This window comes from Peromyscus eremicus, chromosome 18, assembly GCF_949786415.1.
Source record: "Peromyscus eremicus chromosome 18, PerEre_H2_v1, whole genome shotgun sequence".
Taxonomy (NCBI): Eukaryota; Metazoa; Chordata; class Mammalia; order Rodentia; family Cricetidae; genus Peromyscus; species Peromyscus eremicus.
This window is the reverse complement of record NC_081434.1, coordinates 27,153,555-27,171,387: the sequence shown is the minus strand read 5'-3', so window position 1 is coordinate 27,171,387 and position 17,833 is coordinate 27,153,555. Positions and strand designations below refer to the sequence as shown.

The following is a 17,833-nucleotide window of genomic DNA, read 5'->3' as shown; positions in this document are numbered from 1 at the left end:
TCATTAATCATGCCGGGTGTATTTTCAGACTACATCCCAGATCTGACTAGTGCTCAGTGCGGAAGCCATTATCTTATCTCTGAGTGACTGCAGTAATTTCCTAACTGGTCCCTGGGCTTCCACTTGTATCATTTCCCCTTATCTATACTACTAGTCCATTCTCAACACAGTTGGCAAATAATCCTGTAATGCATAGAGCAAGTTATAGTAGTTCTATTTTGACTCTTGTAATAGTTCCCCATCACCCTAGCATGAAACTTTGGAGTTCTTTTCACAGCCTGTATCTATGTACAAACTCTGACTCTTTGCACCTTCTGCCAGTTTTCCCAACATTAACCCGTTCAACCCTTTGAACAGCTGAAACTCATTTAGGCTTCAGATCTTTATGCCTCTTGCTGTCTAGAACACTAGCTACTATTTCCAGTGTTCTTATAACTGACTCCTGAACTTCTATCTGTGCCTAAATGGAGACCTTTTAGACCAGCACAGTCTATCACCCTGTCCAACCTAGATTCTTTTCCAACAGCGCTTTCTCCCCTCCTGCCCTGTCAACTCCCATCTCCTTGTATGGCAGTGTAACTACTTTTCATCCCTCGGTAAAAATAACATGCCTCTGTAAGAGATTCCAGCTATCCCGTATCCTGTGGCCTCACTACCCTGGGCATGTAGCAGTGAGTTGCTCAAGCATTGATGGCTTGCTTGAATGCATAGACAAACACAAACTGTGCTTTCAAGCTTCCAAAACCCAAATCTTAAACTTTATTAAAAAGTTGGTCTTTTTAAAACTTATTTCTATGCTGAACTTTTATCTTCTAACTTTTCATTGTGCTTAAAGATTGAGATCCTCAAAAATGTTCCTGAAGGTGTGGAGACAGATGAAGGGCTTATACGGGAACTCCAGCTCCTTAGGTACATATGTTATTATGTTTATTTGACTACCTAAATATTAACATCTTTGTGTGTGTGTGTGTGTGTGTGTGTGTGTGTGTGTGTGTGTGTGTATGTGTTTGTGCGTGTGTACACATGTACATGCTGGGGGAGGGTGTGGTATGTGCATGCCACCTGTGAAGGAAGGCCAGAGGACAACTTGCAAGAGTTGGTTCTTTCCTTCCAAGAATTGGAATCAGGTCATCAGCTTCCCACCATGCACCTTTATCCACTGAACCACCTTACCATTTATTTATTTTTAGAAAATTATTTTACACAACCAGATTTGCTACACCTGAAGACTAGAGTTTTTCAAAGTTGATTATTATTTTACCCTTCTTATATAATCATTCTGTCTGGACACAGAAAGGAGGACGGACCCAATATTAGTATTTCCAAATTGTAACTTAAATTTCTCTAGCCGCATAAAATTAAACGTTAGCATTGCAGAAACAAATCCGAATGAAAGAGAAATAAGTAATTCTATGCTCCTAGGAGTTTTTGCAGCCGCCTCTCATTGTAAGAAAAGTACTCTTGAAAATAACATCAGGAATGAGATTAGTAAAAACTTAAGATTTGTGTTGTTTGGGAATGAAGCAAGGAAGCCTATCGAGTAAATGTTTACCTTGATGATCCTGCTGCCGTCTCCTAAGCATAGCCTACCATCGGACATCACCAGAATCCGCTTGATAAAACGCTGTTTGGAGGACCGTATACCACTTTATAGGAAATGCCTATGTATTTTACAGAGTGGCACCCATTGTTTGTAAAGGATGTTTCCAATAGCTCAGGCTTATTACTAACTAGCTCTTACATTTTAAGTTAACCCATATTTCTTATTTAGCTCTGCCATGTGGTGGTACCTTTATTAGCATGGCATGTTCATCTCGTGCTCCCTCTGTATCTGGTTGGCAACTCCTGACTCCACCCTTCTCCTCCCAATCATCCTTAGTTTGGTCGCCCTGCCTGTACTTTCTGCCTGGCTACTGGCCAATCAGCATTTTATTAAACCATTTCCAGTGACAAACCTTTACAGTGTACAAGAGATTATCCCATGGCAATTGTTTATTTTTCTAACATGCTATCATTGTACTGTAGATTAGCCAACAGTCAGCTGGATAAAGAAAAAGCAGAATTAATCCATCAGATAGAAGTTAACAAGGACCAGACTGGAGCAGAAAGCAGCACACCTGGTAATGTATTTCATAATACTTGTTGGCTATCTCAAGTTTTTAATTTAGGGCTTGTCTTTGTGTATTTCTATAGTATCAACCAGTTTCTATAGTGTCTGACCAGTATAGTATACTGGTCAGAGTATTTAGAGATGTTCTCTCTCAGCCATAAAAATATTTGTAGGAAAACAGAACTGTAGATCATCTTGTTCAGTAAAATAGGCCAGTCTCAGAAGACAAATATTACATCTTTTCTTCATATGTAGGAAAATGCTTTTTTTTTCATGATTTGAAACCTTGCTTATATTTGTTCTTTGTTTCTGAATTATAGGGGACCACCCCAGAGCACTATAATACACTTCTTGTCCTTATCATGAAAACTTGTTTTCATTATTTCCTCAAACTGTAATATTAAAACAAAACTGTTTACCTTTCAATGTTTGCACAGTGTGGCATGACACTTTGTATCCTAACCTTAGTGCTGTGTATCAACAGCTCATTTCCTACCCAACCAGCAGGACTGCACTCCTTCATCTGTGTGTGCCACACACCTTGTCTTAGAAGTTCTGCATATAGTGCAAACAAACCTAAGTGCAAATAGCCAGAGCTATTTGGGGTAGAAGGCATAAATGGCCAGCTTACCTTTAGTCCTTTGCCGGTATATTTCGTACCTAACAAATTTTACTGGTTGCAGGATTTTTCTCTCAAAAGTAGGAATTTCTCTCATATAAAGGCATAACCCATATTTCTAATACCTAGCAACTACCCCTCTGTGGTGGTATTGTGTTCCCCCAAATATTGTGCACCCTAATAAACTTATCTAGGGTCAAAGAACAGAACAGCCACTAGATACAGAGGCTAGAAAATGGTGGCACTCACACCTTTAATCCTAGCATTCCAGAGGCAGAAATCCCTCTGGATCTCTGTGAGTTCAAGACCACATTGGAAACAGCCAGGCTTGGTGACACATGCCTTTAATCCCAAGAAGTGAGCCTTTAATCCCAGGGAGTGATGGCAAAAAGCAGAAAGATATATAAGGCGTTGAAGACAGAAACAAGAAGCTTTTAGCTGGTTAAGCTTTTAGGCTTTTGAGCAACAGTTCAGCTGAGATCTATTTAGATGAGAAATCAGAGGCATCCAGTCTGAGGAAACCGGATCAGCTGAGGAACTGGCGAGGTGAGATGGCTGTGGCTTGTTCTGCTTCTCTGATCTTCCAGTGTTCACCACAGTAACTGGCCTTAGGTTTGATTTTATTAATAAGGCCATTTAAGATTCCTGCTACACCCCTCTGTTTGCTTGTTGTGGAATGACTTTTCCTACTAGTGGTAGCACACAAGTATACCTGAGCAGTGTTCCCGCCATACAGTGCCAGATGATTTCAGACTGTAGGCTTCATAAATTTCCTGTTTATTCTGAAACAAATCCTCTATCTTTAAGTCATTCACAGTAAATAAAAATGTGAGTCTAATTTTCACAACTATTTTGGCAGATACTGGTCAACAAAAGGAAAAGATAAATGACCTGGAGACCCAGCTCACAAAGTCAGACCTAGAAAAGCAGCATTTGAAGGTAATTCTTACTTATATCTAACTTGAGTATTGCCAGTGTTTTATAAAAACAGCTTTGGGAAACCATTTTTATGATCACCTTGTTTAAGTATGTGCCTAAAAATTCATGGATTCATTTCACACTTACCTTAATATTACTAAGTACATAATGTCACTCATGACAACTTTTTATTAAACAACAGCTAGCAACAACAAAAAAAATCAGACAAACAGAAAGGTCTAGAGAATAAATTTATTTTTAAATTATAACAAATGTACAGTTTTTTAAATATTTTAATTTGTGGGTCATGTTGGAAACAGTGTTTTTAAGTACCTTTTGGAATTATGTCCAGGGATCTTTCCCTTAAAACATTTCTGTGCTCTACCTTAAGACCCAGAAGCACAAGAGTCTGGAAGTGAGCCCTGCCTCATCACTGGGTAGTGAAAACAGCCGTTCACGGTCACATTCCCTTCACCGGGTACTTGACTTTTACAAGTCCCGGGATTCCCATGATCATAAACATTATTTATAAAAGTAAAAAAGTTAGAACTGTAAAGAAAATACTGAAAACTCTGAAGACAGGAACTTCAGTGTAGTGAAGAGCAGAGTCCCTTTTGCTTGCCTCCCTGAGACTATCTGAGGCAGTTCAGAGAAAGATTCTATTATCCCAAAGCTATGGAAGCACTCATGAACTTGAGTCAGAAGTGGCCACTGCTAAGTTACTCATATGGTACAATGGAACCTGTTAACAAAAGTCTTCAATACTTTTCTTGATATTTTACTGTTTGGGTTATTTGGGTTTTCATGTTTGTAATCAAAGCTCCTAAATGTCAAACCAAAAATATGTGTTTCTACATGTGACTTTCAGGAGGAAATTAAAAAGCTGAAAAAAGAACTGGAAAATTTTGATCCTTCATTTTTTGAAGAAATTGAAGACCTGAAGTACAATTATAAGGAAGAAGTGAAAAAAAATATTCTATTAGAAGAGAAGTTACAAAAACTTTCCGAACAATTTGGATTTGAATTACCTAGCCCTGTTGCAGCTTCTGAACAGACAGAAGATAGAGAAGAAAGTCCTAATAGTTTCCCTATTTATTAAAGACCACATTTAATTGTAGATTTAAAACTATTTTATAAATTTAAAAGTTTCAGCTGGAAATCAAGAAGTCTCTGAACTATAGAATTCATCTCAAAATACTGTATTTTTGCTTAAAAATAAAATCATATTTAGTTTTAACTTGGTAGAAAAGTATATTTTTGAAGACATGAATAATTTATGACTATAGTGCACAATGAGCTATGATAGATATCCCTATTTTCATAATGTCTTAAATTTTCTAAAAGCATAAAGGTAAGCTTAACAATTTTACCATTTAAAATGGAAGTTTCAGATGGAATTATTTTATATTTATTTTTGTGTTAAGATATTCAAATCTCATGGTTTCTTTAAATACAGATACATAAATGTTTAGAATTTATACATGTTTTGCCAAATACCTAGCAAAGTTAAATAGATCCTTGAGTTATTTTAACCTCTGTAAAATAGCAGACTGTTTGCAATAATTCTAACTATATTTCCATTTTATACATCAAGTATTATATCTTTAAGCCTATCAAATTTCTGTTTATCTATTTTTGAAAACCGATTAAACAAACACTCATTATCAAATGCACAGTCATATTTGTTCAGGTTCATGTTAATAATAACTGGTTTGGAATTCATATAAGTATCTGGAAGTGGCCAGCATAAACCAAGATGATGGCGATGGACCTGTAAGAAGGAAAAAGTGGTGTCAGCTTTAGTCTGTAAATAGCATCTTAATTTACTTGTAAATACTTACTTTGGGTGCCTGCTACCTGCCAGGTACAATGTAAGGGTCTACCTTAATTTACTCTTATTTTAATTAAATGCCATAGTTGTTCTTTGACATAGTGCTGGCTATCTTTTCCATTGGAATATGAGCTTCCTGAAGGCAGAGAAATTATTTTGTTCACTCTTCCAGTACCTTAAAAATGCCAGGAACATAATCAAGGGCTCCTCCAAAATTTAATGAATATAAGTGTCTTGGTGAATACAAGAAGAGAAATCTGTGAGCCAGAATCTAGTATTACCAAAGGGAATATTAGTGGTAGAATGGCAGGGGAGTCTGGGATTCCAGTTGGTTAGGACATTGTTGGGTAGCTGTTTCCTCCACATGAAAACATCCTCTCTGGAGGGAGGTTCTTAAGACTCAGAAGGAAGCAAACCTTCACAAGTCTCAGGAAGATCCCCAAAGCTTTGGAAAGTCCCAAGACACTGCAAGGTTACAAGAACACTAACTATTGCTGGAGAGAAGGTTCTCCTTTCACCAAAGGTGCTGCCAGCCCCCTGCAAGAAGTGCAGGGAGTCCCCAGGAGGCCGCCTTTGTGAGTCATCACTGAAGCTGGGGAGGGCTTCTGATTGATGCTACTGCCTCTGGGTCCGCCATGCTCCTTGTAAGCAGCTCCTCACCCACATCCTGAAAGTAACCCCAATAAAATCACTGGCTCACTGAGCGCCACTTGGATGGAATCCTTTCTTAGGTCTGTCCTCAGCGTGTTATCTGTGGCAAAGGAATGTTCCTGTCTCCCCAGGAGTATACAGTCACACAATACACACAATCACGTTTTCACAGATAACGGAAAGCAGTTAGGGGAAGTTAAGAAGGAGCTGTACCATGGAAAGTCTTAACGTACCTACGCAGCATTATGCAGGAAGTAGTGTCATTCATTTGTGAAGAATGAACACGATGGGGTTAAAAATGAAAGATGAATGTTTTAGGGACCACAATATAGTAATAATTCAAGCAAGACTCTTGGCCTAAATTAAAATTAGCACCTAGTTGAGTGTAAAGAACAGACTTTTCAAGAACTGATAACAGCCAGATACATGAAGCAATGGGGAGAGAGCTTACAAACAATGAATCCAAGTTTCTAAGTTCAGGGAATGATGTGGAGCTAGGAGTGAGAAGAACAGATTCAGTTTTGAACATTACGAATTTCATATACCAGTGAGAAATCAAGCAGACAAGTCTAGGGAAAAGGGCCCAAAGCAGAAGATAATTCCTTCGGTGTAAGCTGCTACTTGGCACGTTTTTACTCCACAAACTCCCTAATAAGTTAGTTTAGGAAATGCTGAGTTAAAATAGGCACAGAATGTCTCAGAGAACACAGTGTGCCACATGAGCTCCCAGGAGGGAGTGTGTTATCACTTCAACTTGGAAGCACATCCAGTAGAGCCAATGCCCAGCCAGACACCACCATCTGTGTACTGTGCACTCTGACACTCCCATAAACTCACTTCTGTTTTAGCCTATAAAAATGATAGGAATTATACTAACTGCATGCCAAAATTAATAAAAATCCACCCAGAGAATCTGAGTGCCGCATCGTTATTTGAAGAACAGAATCCAAAGCAAGCTGTTTTCGTCATTACCTTAAGTAAACAGCCGTCAGCACAGTGCCACACGATCCCTTCAATTTTACCCTCTCTGCAGTCTTCAAACCAGGACAGCAAGTCATTGTGCTTCAGCATAGGCACATTTCTTACTTGGAGTGCTCCATGGGGTATAAGAAAGTGCAATGGACATTTCTTGCTTCCTAGCCCTAAATGGTAAAATTTGCCATTAACCATTTTCAGTCATATTCTTTTCAGAAAGAGAAAATGTCTAAGTGTCTAAACATTTAAGCGTAATGTTAACAAAAAGTTTATTTGATTTTCTGTAAAGAATAATCCAAAGTGCATTACGTCCTGTTCTCACTCAAGTGACACTTCTTCCAAAAACTCTAAATTGTACTTTCATGTACTCTCTACACTGGGACTTGGCACACTGACCTGTGGACCAAGTCCAGACAGACACCTATTGTAAGTAGTTTCAATGGAATGCAGCCTTATCCATTCATGTAAGTACTACTGATAGTCCATTTCAAAATCATGGTTAACAAAGCTTAAAATACAGGCTATCAAACATTTTTACAGAGAAAATTTGCTAGCATGTGCTATACCATTAGCTACATTCTGCTATTATTCAGTGTTAACTTAATAACATCTTTGATCCTGTATGTAAGCTTAATACCCATCAGTCAACCTACTTAAATGTATATGTGTGTGTTCACATACACATTTCTGTGGAGTTACAGGTATGTACATGTTCGTGCAACTGCACTGTGGAGACAGGAGGTCAACACTGAGTATCTTGTTCAGTTGCTTTCCACCTTATATTTTGAAAAAGGGTGTGTCTCTCACTGTACCTGAAACTCAATGATTAGGCTACATTGCCCTGCAAGGCCCAGATAGCCTTTATCTGTGCCTCTCTGGCTCTTGGCCTGGCACACACCCCTGTCACTCAGCTTTTAACAAGGGTGTTAGGGATCTGAACTTCATGGACTGGGCTACCTCACTACACCTTCAATCCGCTTTTGATCTCTCTACAGTTATTACAGCTTTAGAGTCCTTATTCTATTTTATGATTCTCCTTTCAATTCTGTACTCCAGAATGCCACTGATTTACTCAATTCATTATGGTATACATTCTGATGCTTTATACAGTATATGTTGCCGAGTCTTATAAAGCAATAAAAAGCTCTATCTCAGTTAATTGCGTTTCATGCACAGTTGTTAAAGCTACCACAGGGAAGGATAATAGGATAAAGTCAGCTTTTTGCATTATTAAATCATAATGATTAGCCATACATAAACTTTGTCTGGAGCCTAAGATGTGCAGAAAAGGATATGCTCCTAGGCAATGGATGCACATGCATTAATTGCTGCTTCAGTATGTTTCTCAAGTTGCCCTTAGGAAGTTCTCTTTCGAAAACATCTTCCCTTACCGTATGGGTTCCCATTGATATTTGTTCCTATCAGCTCCAGGGTTTGCTCTAAGAGCTCTGACAGGGGCACGGCACTGATTTCCAAAAGTCCAGGCTTGTCAGGATCATGCCGTAGTACCAGGGCAATTCCAAACTCGTAGTTCACTACAGACGAATGCCAGCAGTACTGTTTGCTGTTCTTTTCCACGGGTACCCAACCTGGTATTTCAAGAAAAGTTACGTCTACCACATGGGTTCTATTACAAGATACAGGCATTTATTTATTTGTTATAAATACTCCTTATTTTCTAGATTCCCTATTGTACAGACACTTAAAATCCGTGGGAAAGCTAACATTTTTACTATTTTTCTCGATAATCCTAAAAAGTTCATTTGCTTATTTTGTAGGAGTATTACCATGAATTAAACATATTCTTCAAAAAAAAAATCATCTTGGTTCAGGAGCAACTGAGCACTATACTAATATAGCATTAAAACTTTCTTCTTTTTTTTAATTTTATTTTAGTATCTTTTCTAACTGGCCACTCTCCCTCCTGTCTGATATTGTCATGTTTTTTCATTTAATAAACTAAGTTCTCTGCAGCACCCTTCCAGTGTTAAAGATAACAAATATATACAGTAAGCGCTCCACAGTTCTATCATTGTTCCAGTCATGCTGAACAATTTATCAGTTCCCTATTTGCTGTTACTGTTTTTACTCTTATTGCTAGAATAAGCTCCCTCAATATAGAAAACTTGCTGCAAATGAAAGAAACAGGTCACTCTGAGCAAACATCTTACAAAATATGCTCATCCTTGAGAAAGATTCAAACCAGAAAGGACATTACTTCCTATGTCTTTGATATCAACTGTTAAGACTTTTCAATAAACTTGATTCAGAAATTTCCACTATAAATTAAATGAAAAGCTAGATTAAAATGAACGTCTGACTGTTTTTTTTTTGTTTGTTTCTTACACTGAACACAAAATGATTATGTGATACCAGGAATGTGTCCATTTTCATCAGGTACTGGTTTCCCATTCTGTTGTTCTATTTCCTTTGCTGGTATCCAACACTCTGGGACAGGTTTGAAATCTTCCTCAGTGTTCCAAAGAAACTCTACAAAGAGTCAGTTAATTGTATGCTGTTACTTTAAGACATCAAATACAGAACAGATGCAAAGTGGAAGTAGGAAATACATCGCTCTCATATGTGGAAGGTTCTCTGTACTATCACTGCAGTGTGGTTACGCTCCAAATTAGGGTACTAACACTGGAAATTTTCAACTTTCAATATACTACCACTTAAACACATTGCAGTCTAAAGTAGCCAATATTTTCTGAGGATTTATGAGTTTTTAATTTCTTTATTTTTTGCGTGTTTCGAGATAGGGTTTCTCTGTGTAATAATCTTGGCTGTCCTGGATCTCACTCTGTAGACCAAGTTGGCCTCGAACTCTGAGATCCACCCGCCTCTGCCTCCTGAATGAGATTTATGGGTTTTAATATACTCTCTATACAATACTTTATATATATATGTTACATATATGAGTATAAATAGGTAATAAGTATATATGCATAATATAGGCATCAATGCAGTAATAAAATATTAATTATCCTTTGATAGTTACAACATGACTTAGTAAATTATTTTTCTCATGTAAACCAAATGAAAATGTATCTCTTACTATAACACTGTATGTTTAAACAGAATAGATTGATACTATAAAGAAGTTACAGAAAGGTTGGGAAAATGGTTTTCAGTATTTGTGTAGGTGTGTAGGGATGGATGTGTGTGTGTGTGTGTGTGTGTGTGTGTGTGTGTGTGTGTGTGTCTGGGCACTGTGCCAATGTTTTATCCCTAAAAGTGAATATTCTTTCTATCTATCTATCTATCTATCTATCTATCTATCTATCTATCTATCTATCTATGTAAATATATATTATTTTCCTCAAGATAGATAGATATCTAGAGAGAGAAAGAAGAACCATAGCAAGCTGGGCGGTGGTGGCACACACCTTTAATCCCAGCACTTGGGAGGCAGAGGCAGGCGGATCTCTGTGAGTTCGAGGCCAGCCTGGGCTACCAAGTGAGTTCCAGGAAAGGCGCAAAGCTACACAGAGAAACCCTGTCTCCAAAAACCAAAAACCAAAAAAAAAAAAAAAAGAACCATAGCAACATAGCAATAAACCACAAATTTCAAATCTATGAAAAGTTTGAAGAAAACCCCACTAACCTTTTGAGCTTTCTTTTGAATGTAGAAATTTTTTAAATCTTTTGTCAGCTTGCTTGTTAGGTTTTCTGTCTAGTCGAGCCCAAAGGTATGGCTGACCTAAAACCGCAGTAATAAAAGGGAAAGTGAAGAGGAAACAAACTTCATCTTGCAAGACATTTCAGAGGAAAAGAACCAATCAACAGTAGTCTGCTCTGTAAGAAGACCAACCCTGAAGGACAAAGGAAATACAAGATGCACCTACAAGTCAGCATCCTAGTGTGTGAGGGCATACTTTGTTAAATGACCATTGTGAGAAAAATGTATGCTCCTTTTATCACAACCGTCCACGGTCCTTTCCTACATTCTCCAAATGAGAGCAAAATCAGGTGGCTATGTTCACACATCCCCTGAACATCACACTGCAATGAGGGGTCAATTCTGGCAGATATGAAATCAAGCTGACCTGTCTGGCATGGCCCGGTCATTAGGCACACTGATGGCGAGGGCTTCCTGTAACCCTGGGGGAGTGTAGTCTCAGGGCACTGTGCCAATATTGTGTTGCTAAAAGTGAGACTTCTGGGTTGTATCTGGTGTCATTGAGACTCCTGATTAGTTCTCTGTTACCACTGCTTACTAAGCTGGAAGATGCCTACAGGACAAGCAAAAGCAGAGTGTCCCCCATCTAAGGCTCCACCTTGAGTTCCTGATTCTGAAGTGTGACCTGAACACATCAGTGGTTCCTAACCTTAGAAAATACGTCCTGCTGTGGCTACAAAGCAAGACAAAATACAGATTTTCCCTGGCATCTCCATCCCTGTTGCTCTGTGACAACCTTGATTCTGAAATCCTTGTTTTATTATGTATTTATCCGTTTGTTATCTTTGGTCCTGTGAGCATTCTTGAGCAGTAAAGTTCCAACCCTCTAATTGCTCCCATCATGCATCTCACACATGATACACACTAAAGATTTTTTAATATAAGAGCCTGACAAAGCTTACTCAAATATAAGAGTCAAAGATTTATAAAATTTTTAATTATACTATAATACTATGACTAGCTATGCATATACATAATGTAAAGAACTAGATTAAAATTATATTGTTTCTGGTTAAATACTTTTTTCTTTTTATTGGTAAACATATAAAATGGATTCTACTCACATCCATTAGCTATCACCAAAAATAATAGTAATAGTAGTAATAGTCCTACTAGGTATATGGACAAACTGGAACATCTGGAAGGCAGACCTTCTGTGTGACCATTATGGAAAATGTATGATGGGTACTCAAATTTCCTAAACTAGAATTAATATGTGATCTAGTAATCCCATGTACAGGTTCATAACTCCCCAAAATACTGGAGACTAATTTAGCATTATTAATTGTATTATCCACGATGGCATAAAGGTTGGAGCAACCTAAATGCCTATCAGTGACTGAATGGATGAACAAAATGTGCTATGTACATATTAAGCAATTTAAGAAAAAATGTGTGCAATCTGATATACTCTAACATTGTAAAATATTGAACTAAACAAGTAACCCAGTCATAAAGAGACAAATATCTTTTGAGTCCATTTACTTGAGTTACCTATAGTTAGAAAGAAGAATGAACCAAGGCCTGAGAGATGGGTTCTGTGGAGGTAGGGGTGTATGAGGGGGTTCCCAACAAGCAGTTTTAGTTCTAGACAATGACATACTCTAGAGATGAGTGGGGGATGATATCACTACAGCCATGTGAATGTCCTTAATGCCACTGAGTTACACATCATTATAAAGTACAATTATGATGGCAATTTTTATGTTATCACAAGTTGAAAGTTTTAAAAGTGCATTTCAGGACATTTCTTGACACCAAAGAATAAATCTAGCTCATTTACCTATTTTTGTTACCGGAACTGAGAGTCAATCTCACGATCTGTTAATAATTACCAACAATAATTATCTCTTTTCAGTGTGCCTTTTTCCCTTAATATCATCAATGTGAACTTTCTTTTTCAAAGTCTGTAACTGATCAAAGACCTGGCCAAAGCTAATGAAAGCCCTGGAAGCTCTAGGGTGGTACAATAAGAACAAGTTCCTGGGCTGGACAAACTCAGGTCCCATCACTGTTCAGCCATTCATGAACTGAATGGTCTTAGACAAATTACTAAACCTGGCTGAGACTCAGTTTCCTCATTAGGGATATAGAAATGTTTATTATGCAAATGAGGGAACATACAAGACCTGTCCATTAGGCTGCCTAGCCTTTCATGGGAATTTCAAGTTAATGTTAGTCACACGTCCTTCTCTCCTCAAGAGAAGTAAATACAACCACTGTGATTTTTCACTCAACTACTAGTTAGGTTTTAATAGTTCATGAAGAGTAAATACCCATCCCAGATGTACAGGATTTATACAATGATTAAGATAATACTTTTAGTAAACATGATAGTTGTATTTTACCTTTGTAGTTAGTAACATAACAACATGTTCCATCCACTTTTTCTGTTGCAATAGCACTGTATACATCTGCATCTAACGCCTTTTCACTTAGAGTTTCAGTTGCCAAAACTTTAAATGGCTTAAAAAAAGAAAGAGAGAAAAAAAACTGGTGTAAGACACAAGGCCTCTGCCTTTACACACAGGCTCACCTGAACTGTGCCTACTTTCATTAGTTCTAAACAACTGTCTCCCAAGACTCACTCTGAAGCCCAGGCCGGCCTTGAACTCATAATCCTTTTGCTTTAGCCTCTAGTTCCCAGATTCCCCTCCTGTCCTTCCACACCAGCTCTGTAACTCTTTGTAATGTGATCACAGTAAAATTTGATTTTCCAAGCAGACTCTTATTTACATGCTTCTCATCCATCACAAGGAAACCAGGAATCATGTCCTATGCTGTTTCATCCTCAGCACGGGTTCAACATGCACAATCCTATTGTGATTATGCACTAAACGCAATAAGCACCGTTCGTGACACTGGAAATACAGAGAAGTGCCCACCTTTAGTGAAACCTACACTTTGGAGGGCTATGACACAAATACGATGCCTAACAGTATTACACTGATGAGTTCTGAAGAGGAAAACCAGACAGAATGGCGCAGGGAAGTCCTCTGAGGAGGCGACATCTGAGCAGATTTGACACATCAGGAGAAAAGGCCCACAGTACATTCTGTGTCTGAAGAATGCAAGTCAGCCTCTGTGTTCGGGACAGAGTCCAGGGAAAACTATATCACATGCTTACTTCATTCCAGAGAGTTCCTGGGGGTTCAGCACATGGATTCACCAATCACAATTCTCCAAGACTAAGTCTACTCTTCAATGAGATCCTTACAAAATTGACTTTTTCAAATCACACTTGGTTCTTAGTTGTAGGAAGAGTCTCGTGATGTCCTCTGTCTTGGGCCATGTTTTCAGAAAGAGAAGATGAAGACGACTCTTATTTTCAGTTTTGAAAAGACTTTCTTGCAAACTGAAATCCACATACTTACTTTAAGATGTCCATCTTAAAAATCTCTGTGGCTACCCATTCAACAATGATGCTGAATCTTCTTTATGAAATACATTTTTCTAGTATGCAGGCCATCTTTAAAGGACCAAGACCCACTGCCATTGCCTGCTGGGTGAAACTTCCAGTAACTATTATGGTAAGTCTACCCCAGGTGATCAAAGGTGGTCCACCATACCTCCTGGGACTGAAACACTCAGTTCTGTTCCTGGCGCAATGTGTACTCAATATCTGAGGCCGATTGTGGTTTCTATTTCGACCGCTCCCAGGTTCCGCTGTTGAAAACTACCAACCATCACCTGCCTGCTGTTTCCCTCCGATTTTTACTTGCTTTGTCTGGTATTCCCTTCTTGTTCTTCTCATCTTTACCAACAATTAGCTGTTCACAAGTTTCATTTATAACCTTGCTACTGTCAGGAAGAAAATAAAGCATGGCGGCTGGAAGAAAAGGCTGCTTTTGAGATTCTTACAACTTTTTAGCTATAATTTTGATTTCTGAGAGACTTACACTACTATTTTATAGTCTGAATCTAAACATTCACTTTACAAAATAATTATAATAAATACTAATAAAAAAACACTGTACAAAACAAAGGGGAAATGGTGGTTCAGGCAAAATTAGGCACTAGGATGGATACTATACTCATTTCATTACTGATTTACTACTTTGTGTGAGGTATATGTATGTATATGTGTGTGAACATGTGTGTGAATACATGCCTTTATGCGTGCATGTGAAAGCCAGAGGTCACTGGGTGTACTCAATCGTTCACCTTATTTTCAGAGACAAGAGTCTCACACTGAGCTTAGAACTTAGTGGTTCTGGTAGGTAAGCTCTAGGGATCTTGTGTCCCCCTCTATAATTCTGAGATTACAGAGATGTGGGTGCTGGGGATCTGAACTCAGGTCCTCAGGCCTGTGTAGCAGGTTCATGATATACTACTTCAGGATCGACTTCTCATTCATATATGATACTGGTACCAAGAGGTATCATTCTAAGCCACTGTGGCAAAACAGTAGTCTAACAGCGTGTGTGTGTGTGTGTGTGTGTGTGTGTGTGTGTGTGTGTGTGTGTACATTTTTAAATTTATAAAAGTGCGAGTATTACTATGACCATGGAGTTGTTAATGAGTGTGAAATGTTCCTTACACAAGGATCATTCTTTACTACTGTCTGCTATTTACATGGACAAAAGATGACACAAGATCCTGAAGGGTATAGTAACTTCTCCTTCACCTGTGACCAAACACTTTATTACTGCAAAAGCAAGAACATTTGTGTATGAAAACAGGCAACGAAGATCGACTGGCTGGTGTGCAATTTATGGATACAGCCAATCAAGGGATGACTAAGCTAATCAGTTTTATTAAGATCTACTTAAAAACACTGACGGTGATTTAAGCAGAGTGGATAGCCTGAGAAAAGCATTAATGCACGGGAGTGTGCTCGATACGTTCACAAGATGAAAGATGTTGCGAAAACAAGAACTCAACATTAAGATTTTAAAATAGACTAGGCCTAATTAATAAGATATTCTGGACTATAATTATTTGGATGCTATGCTGTAAACACTGCTGTTAAGATAGTTTTAACTGCAGAGATGAGAGGGTTTTTTTTCCTAGTATATAATACTTTTAAAATTATGCCCCACCCCCAATATTCAAAGTGGAGAATCATAATTAAAATGAATCATCAAGGATGACAATGTTTTAGAGTATTTGAATTTATTCTGACTTTTGTTCTAAATAGCCAGCAATACAGACACTGAGTGCTCATCTTAAGGCTTTACTAGAAAATATAGTGAAACTCACTCTGGATGTCAGGTACAATGTATTAAGTAGTACCGTAAACAGCATCAGGACATTTTAAGTGTAGTAACAATTGTAGTAGAAAGGAATAGAAAAGATCAGTTAAAAGTAAAAGGTAAGACAACATCAAGTTGATGGAAAACTATCAGGAGGACTCTCGGAGTCCTTTTAATTAAAATTCGACAAATACTAATTCATGTGTCAGTTCCTAGCAGCAGGGACTAAAAGATAACAGGGCATCTTGTCTTAAAGGTCATTTAATCTAAAAAACAAGAAAGGGGACCCTGAGGGAGGGAAAATGAGGCTCTTAAAGAGAGGCAGTAATAGAGCACAAAAATGAAAGAAGTGATGGTGTGTGTGGGGGAGGAGGGGATGCAAACTGGAGACATGGGAGAGACTGTGAAGGGGACAACACAAATTATGTATGAGAATGCCACAAGGAAAACTCATACTTTGCATGCTAATTAAACAAACAAACAAAACCCACAAGAACAACAAGACCAGAAGGCCAATGGTGCAGCAGTAATGATGAAGTGTGGAACTGATTTCAAATGCACACGCTGGCTGCGTCTGAGTTGAGGGGTTAAAGAACTTTGCTACATATCAAAGAATCACACTGATATAAGCTATCTATGAATTAATTCACTTACGTTCACTCAAGGCTCAGTCTGTGTAAAACACATAAGATGACTAGAAAACCTTAGGATGGGTGCTCAAAAGTTAGAATTAAGCCAGACATGACACTAGTCTGATTTTAGTGACCTCGTTAGGCTGTCAACAGAGCCATGGGTTCCTAGGACACCCCAAGTAAACAGTGCCTTCCCATCAGACTCTTCGTCGACAGTCGTTCCAATTTAGACACATCTCACTACTCAGGTTTTTCACGTTAATTGTGATGTGAGTTTTCAGACCTGTCAGAGCAAGTTTGAATCACCTGATCAGGGAGCGGAACATAAAAAAAAAAAGGAATCTCTCCCACACTCCTTACAACTAAGAAGGTCGAAGAAGCTGGAGCTCAGAGCACAAGGGAACTTCACCCAAACCTCCCCGGGAAAACCTGGAGGGCCTCGGATCAGCGTTGGAGGAGCTGCCCAGCTGCTTCACGCCGCCGGGTACCTGATGCTCCCGCTTGGCCGAGGGCTCGGCTTTCACCTCCGTCACAAACACGCACGGCATCTTCCGCTGCACCGAGCCCAGGCGCCTCATGGTGCCCACGCCCACCGTGTCTCTCTCCACAGCGCTGGGTCCAGGGCGGAGGAAGCCCTGCAGCAACCGGCCAGGGAAACGTACTCGATCCTGCCTGGGGATCCAAACAGCGGCGCCAAGCTCCACCCCGACGGGGGGCGGGGACGCACGCCCGGAAGCGACCGCCTATTCGCGGGGCATTCTGGGAGTTGTAGTGCGGCAGTGAGGCTACAGATCTGACACCTCCACGTGGGTGATTCCCCTATGTTTTGATGACCAATAAAAACAAGAAAAGATCCGTTGCCCGGTTTTGTGTGTTGGGCCACAACTTAGTAACGGTGATATTTTCGGAAATTAACATCCAGTTATAAGTGATGAATCACTTTAGGATGCAGTGTCGCGCGTTTCTCCTAAAACTCACTTGTCTGCTTTTTCTTTAAGAAATTTAAGGGATTGTAAACCCGGAGAAGTTTAGAAAGAACTTCCAGACATTTCCTAACATGCAGACAGAAAATCTGATTTTCCAGGAAGAACATAAGACAAACACTACAATGAACAGAACTGGATTTTTTTTTTTTAAGCTTCTGTTTGAATTAATCAAACGGTATATAATTTGGTGTCCTTTCCGATGAGTAAAATTTAGACAAATCCAAAACCATAGAA

The 17,833-nt window shown here is 38.8% G+C and overlaps 2 protein-coding genes across 8 annotated transcripts in view; one reads left to right on the top strand and one right to left on the bottom strand.

Annotated features, from left to right (window-relative positions):
* Cep290 (centrosomal protein 290) overlaps nucleotides 1–5,320 on the top strand; it is an 80,180-nt gene extending 74,860 nt beyond the window's left edge. Inside the window, exons 52-55 of the mRNA XM_059245235.1 lie at nucleotides 836–909; nucleotides 2,026–2,120; nucleotides 3,589–3,668; nucleotides 4,516–5,320. Of these exons, the coding sequence (XP_059101218.1) occupies nucleotides 836–909; nucleotides 2,026–2,120; nucleotides 3,589–3,668; nucleotides 4,516–4,746 (480 nt within the window). The 3' untranslated portion in view covers nucleotides 4,747–5,320. The remainder of the gene's footprint in view (nucleotides 1–835; nucleotides 910–2,025; nucleotides 2,121–3,588; nucleotides 3,669–4,515) is intronic.
* On the bottom strand, nucleotides 3,879–17,350 carry Rlig1 (RNA 5'-phosphate and 3'-OH ligase 1). 7 transcript variants are annotated; one of them, XM_059245231.1, is made up of 8 exons: nucleotides 16,920–17,046; nucleotides 14,481–14,587; nucleotides 13,135–13,252; nucleotides 10,712–10,807; nucleotides 9,478–9,594; nucleotides 8,496–8,693; nucleotides 7,102–7,271; nucleotides 3,879–5,418 (listed from the first exon to the last, which is right to left on the bottom strand). In XM_059245231.1, exons 2-8 carry the CDS (start codon nucleotides 14,538–14,540, stop codon nucleotides 5,230–5,232), a joined length of 948 nt encoding a protein of 315 aa, XP_059101214.1. In that variant the 5' UTR covers nucleotides 14,541–14,587; nucleotides 16,920–17,046; the 3' UTR covers nucleotides 3,879–5,229. The 7 variants fall into 7 exon arrangements, with proteins under 7 accessions (XP_059101214.1, XP_059101215.1, XP_059101212.1 ...); XM_059245232.1 differs by having other exon boundaries at nucleotides 14,481–14,584; XM_059245229.1 differs by lacking the exon at nucleotides 16,920–17,046 and adding an exon at nucleotides 16,636–16,884.
* Nucleotides 17,351–17,833: the final 483 nt, after the last annotated feature.

What these genes read in the sequence shown, in the direction of transcription:
- Rlig1 (XM_059245228.1), bottom strand. Translation starts at nt 17,191, where the DNA reads ATGAGGCGCCTGGGCTCGGTGCAGCGGAAGATGCCGTGCGTGTTTGTG. An exon ending in CGGCCAAGCGGGAGCATCAG is followed by an intron (nt 13,253 to 17,101) that starts GTACCCGGCGGC and finishes TCTTTTTTTAAG; the next exon opens with CCATTTAAAGTTTTGGCAAC. An exon ending in TTATGTTACTAACTACAAAG is followed by an intron (nt 10,808 to 13,134) that starts GTAAAATACAAC and finishes CTGCGGTTTTAG; the next exon opens with GTCAGCCATACCTTTGGGCT.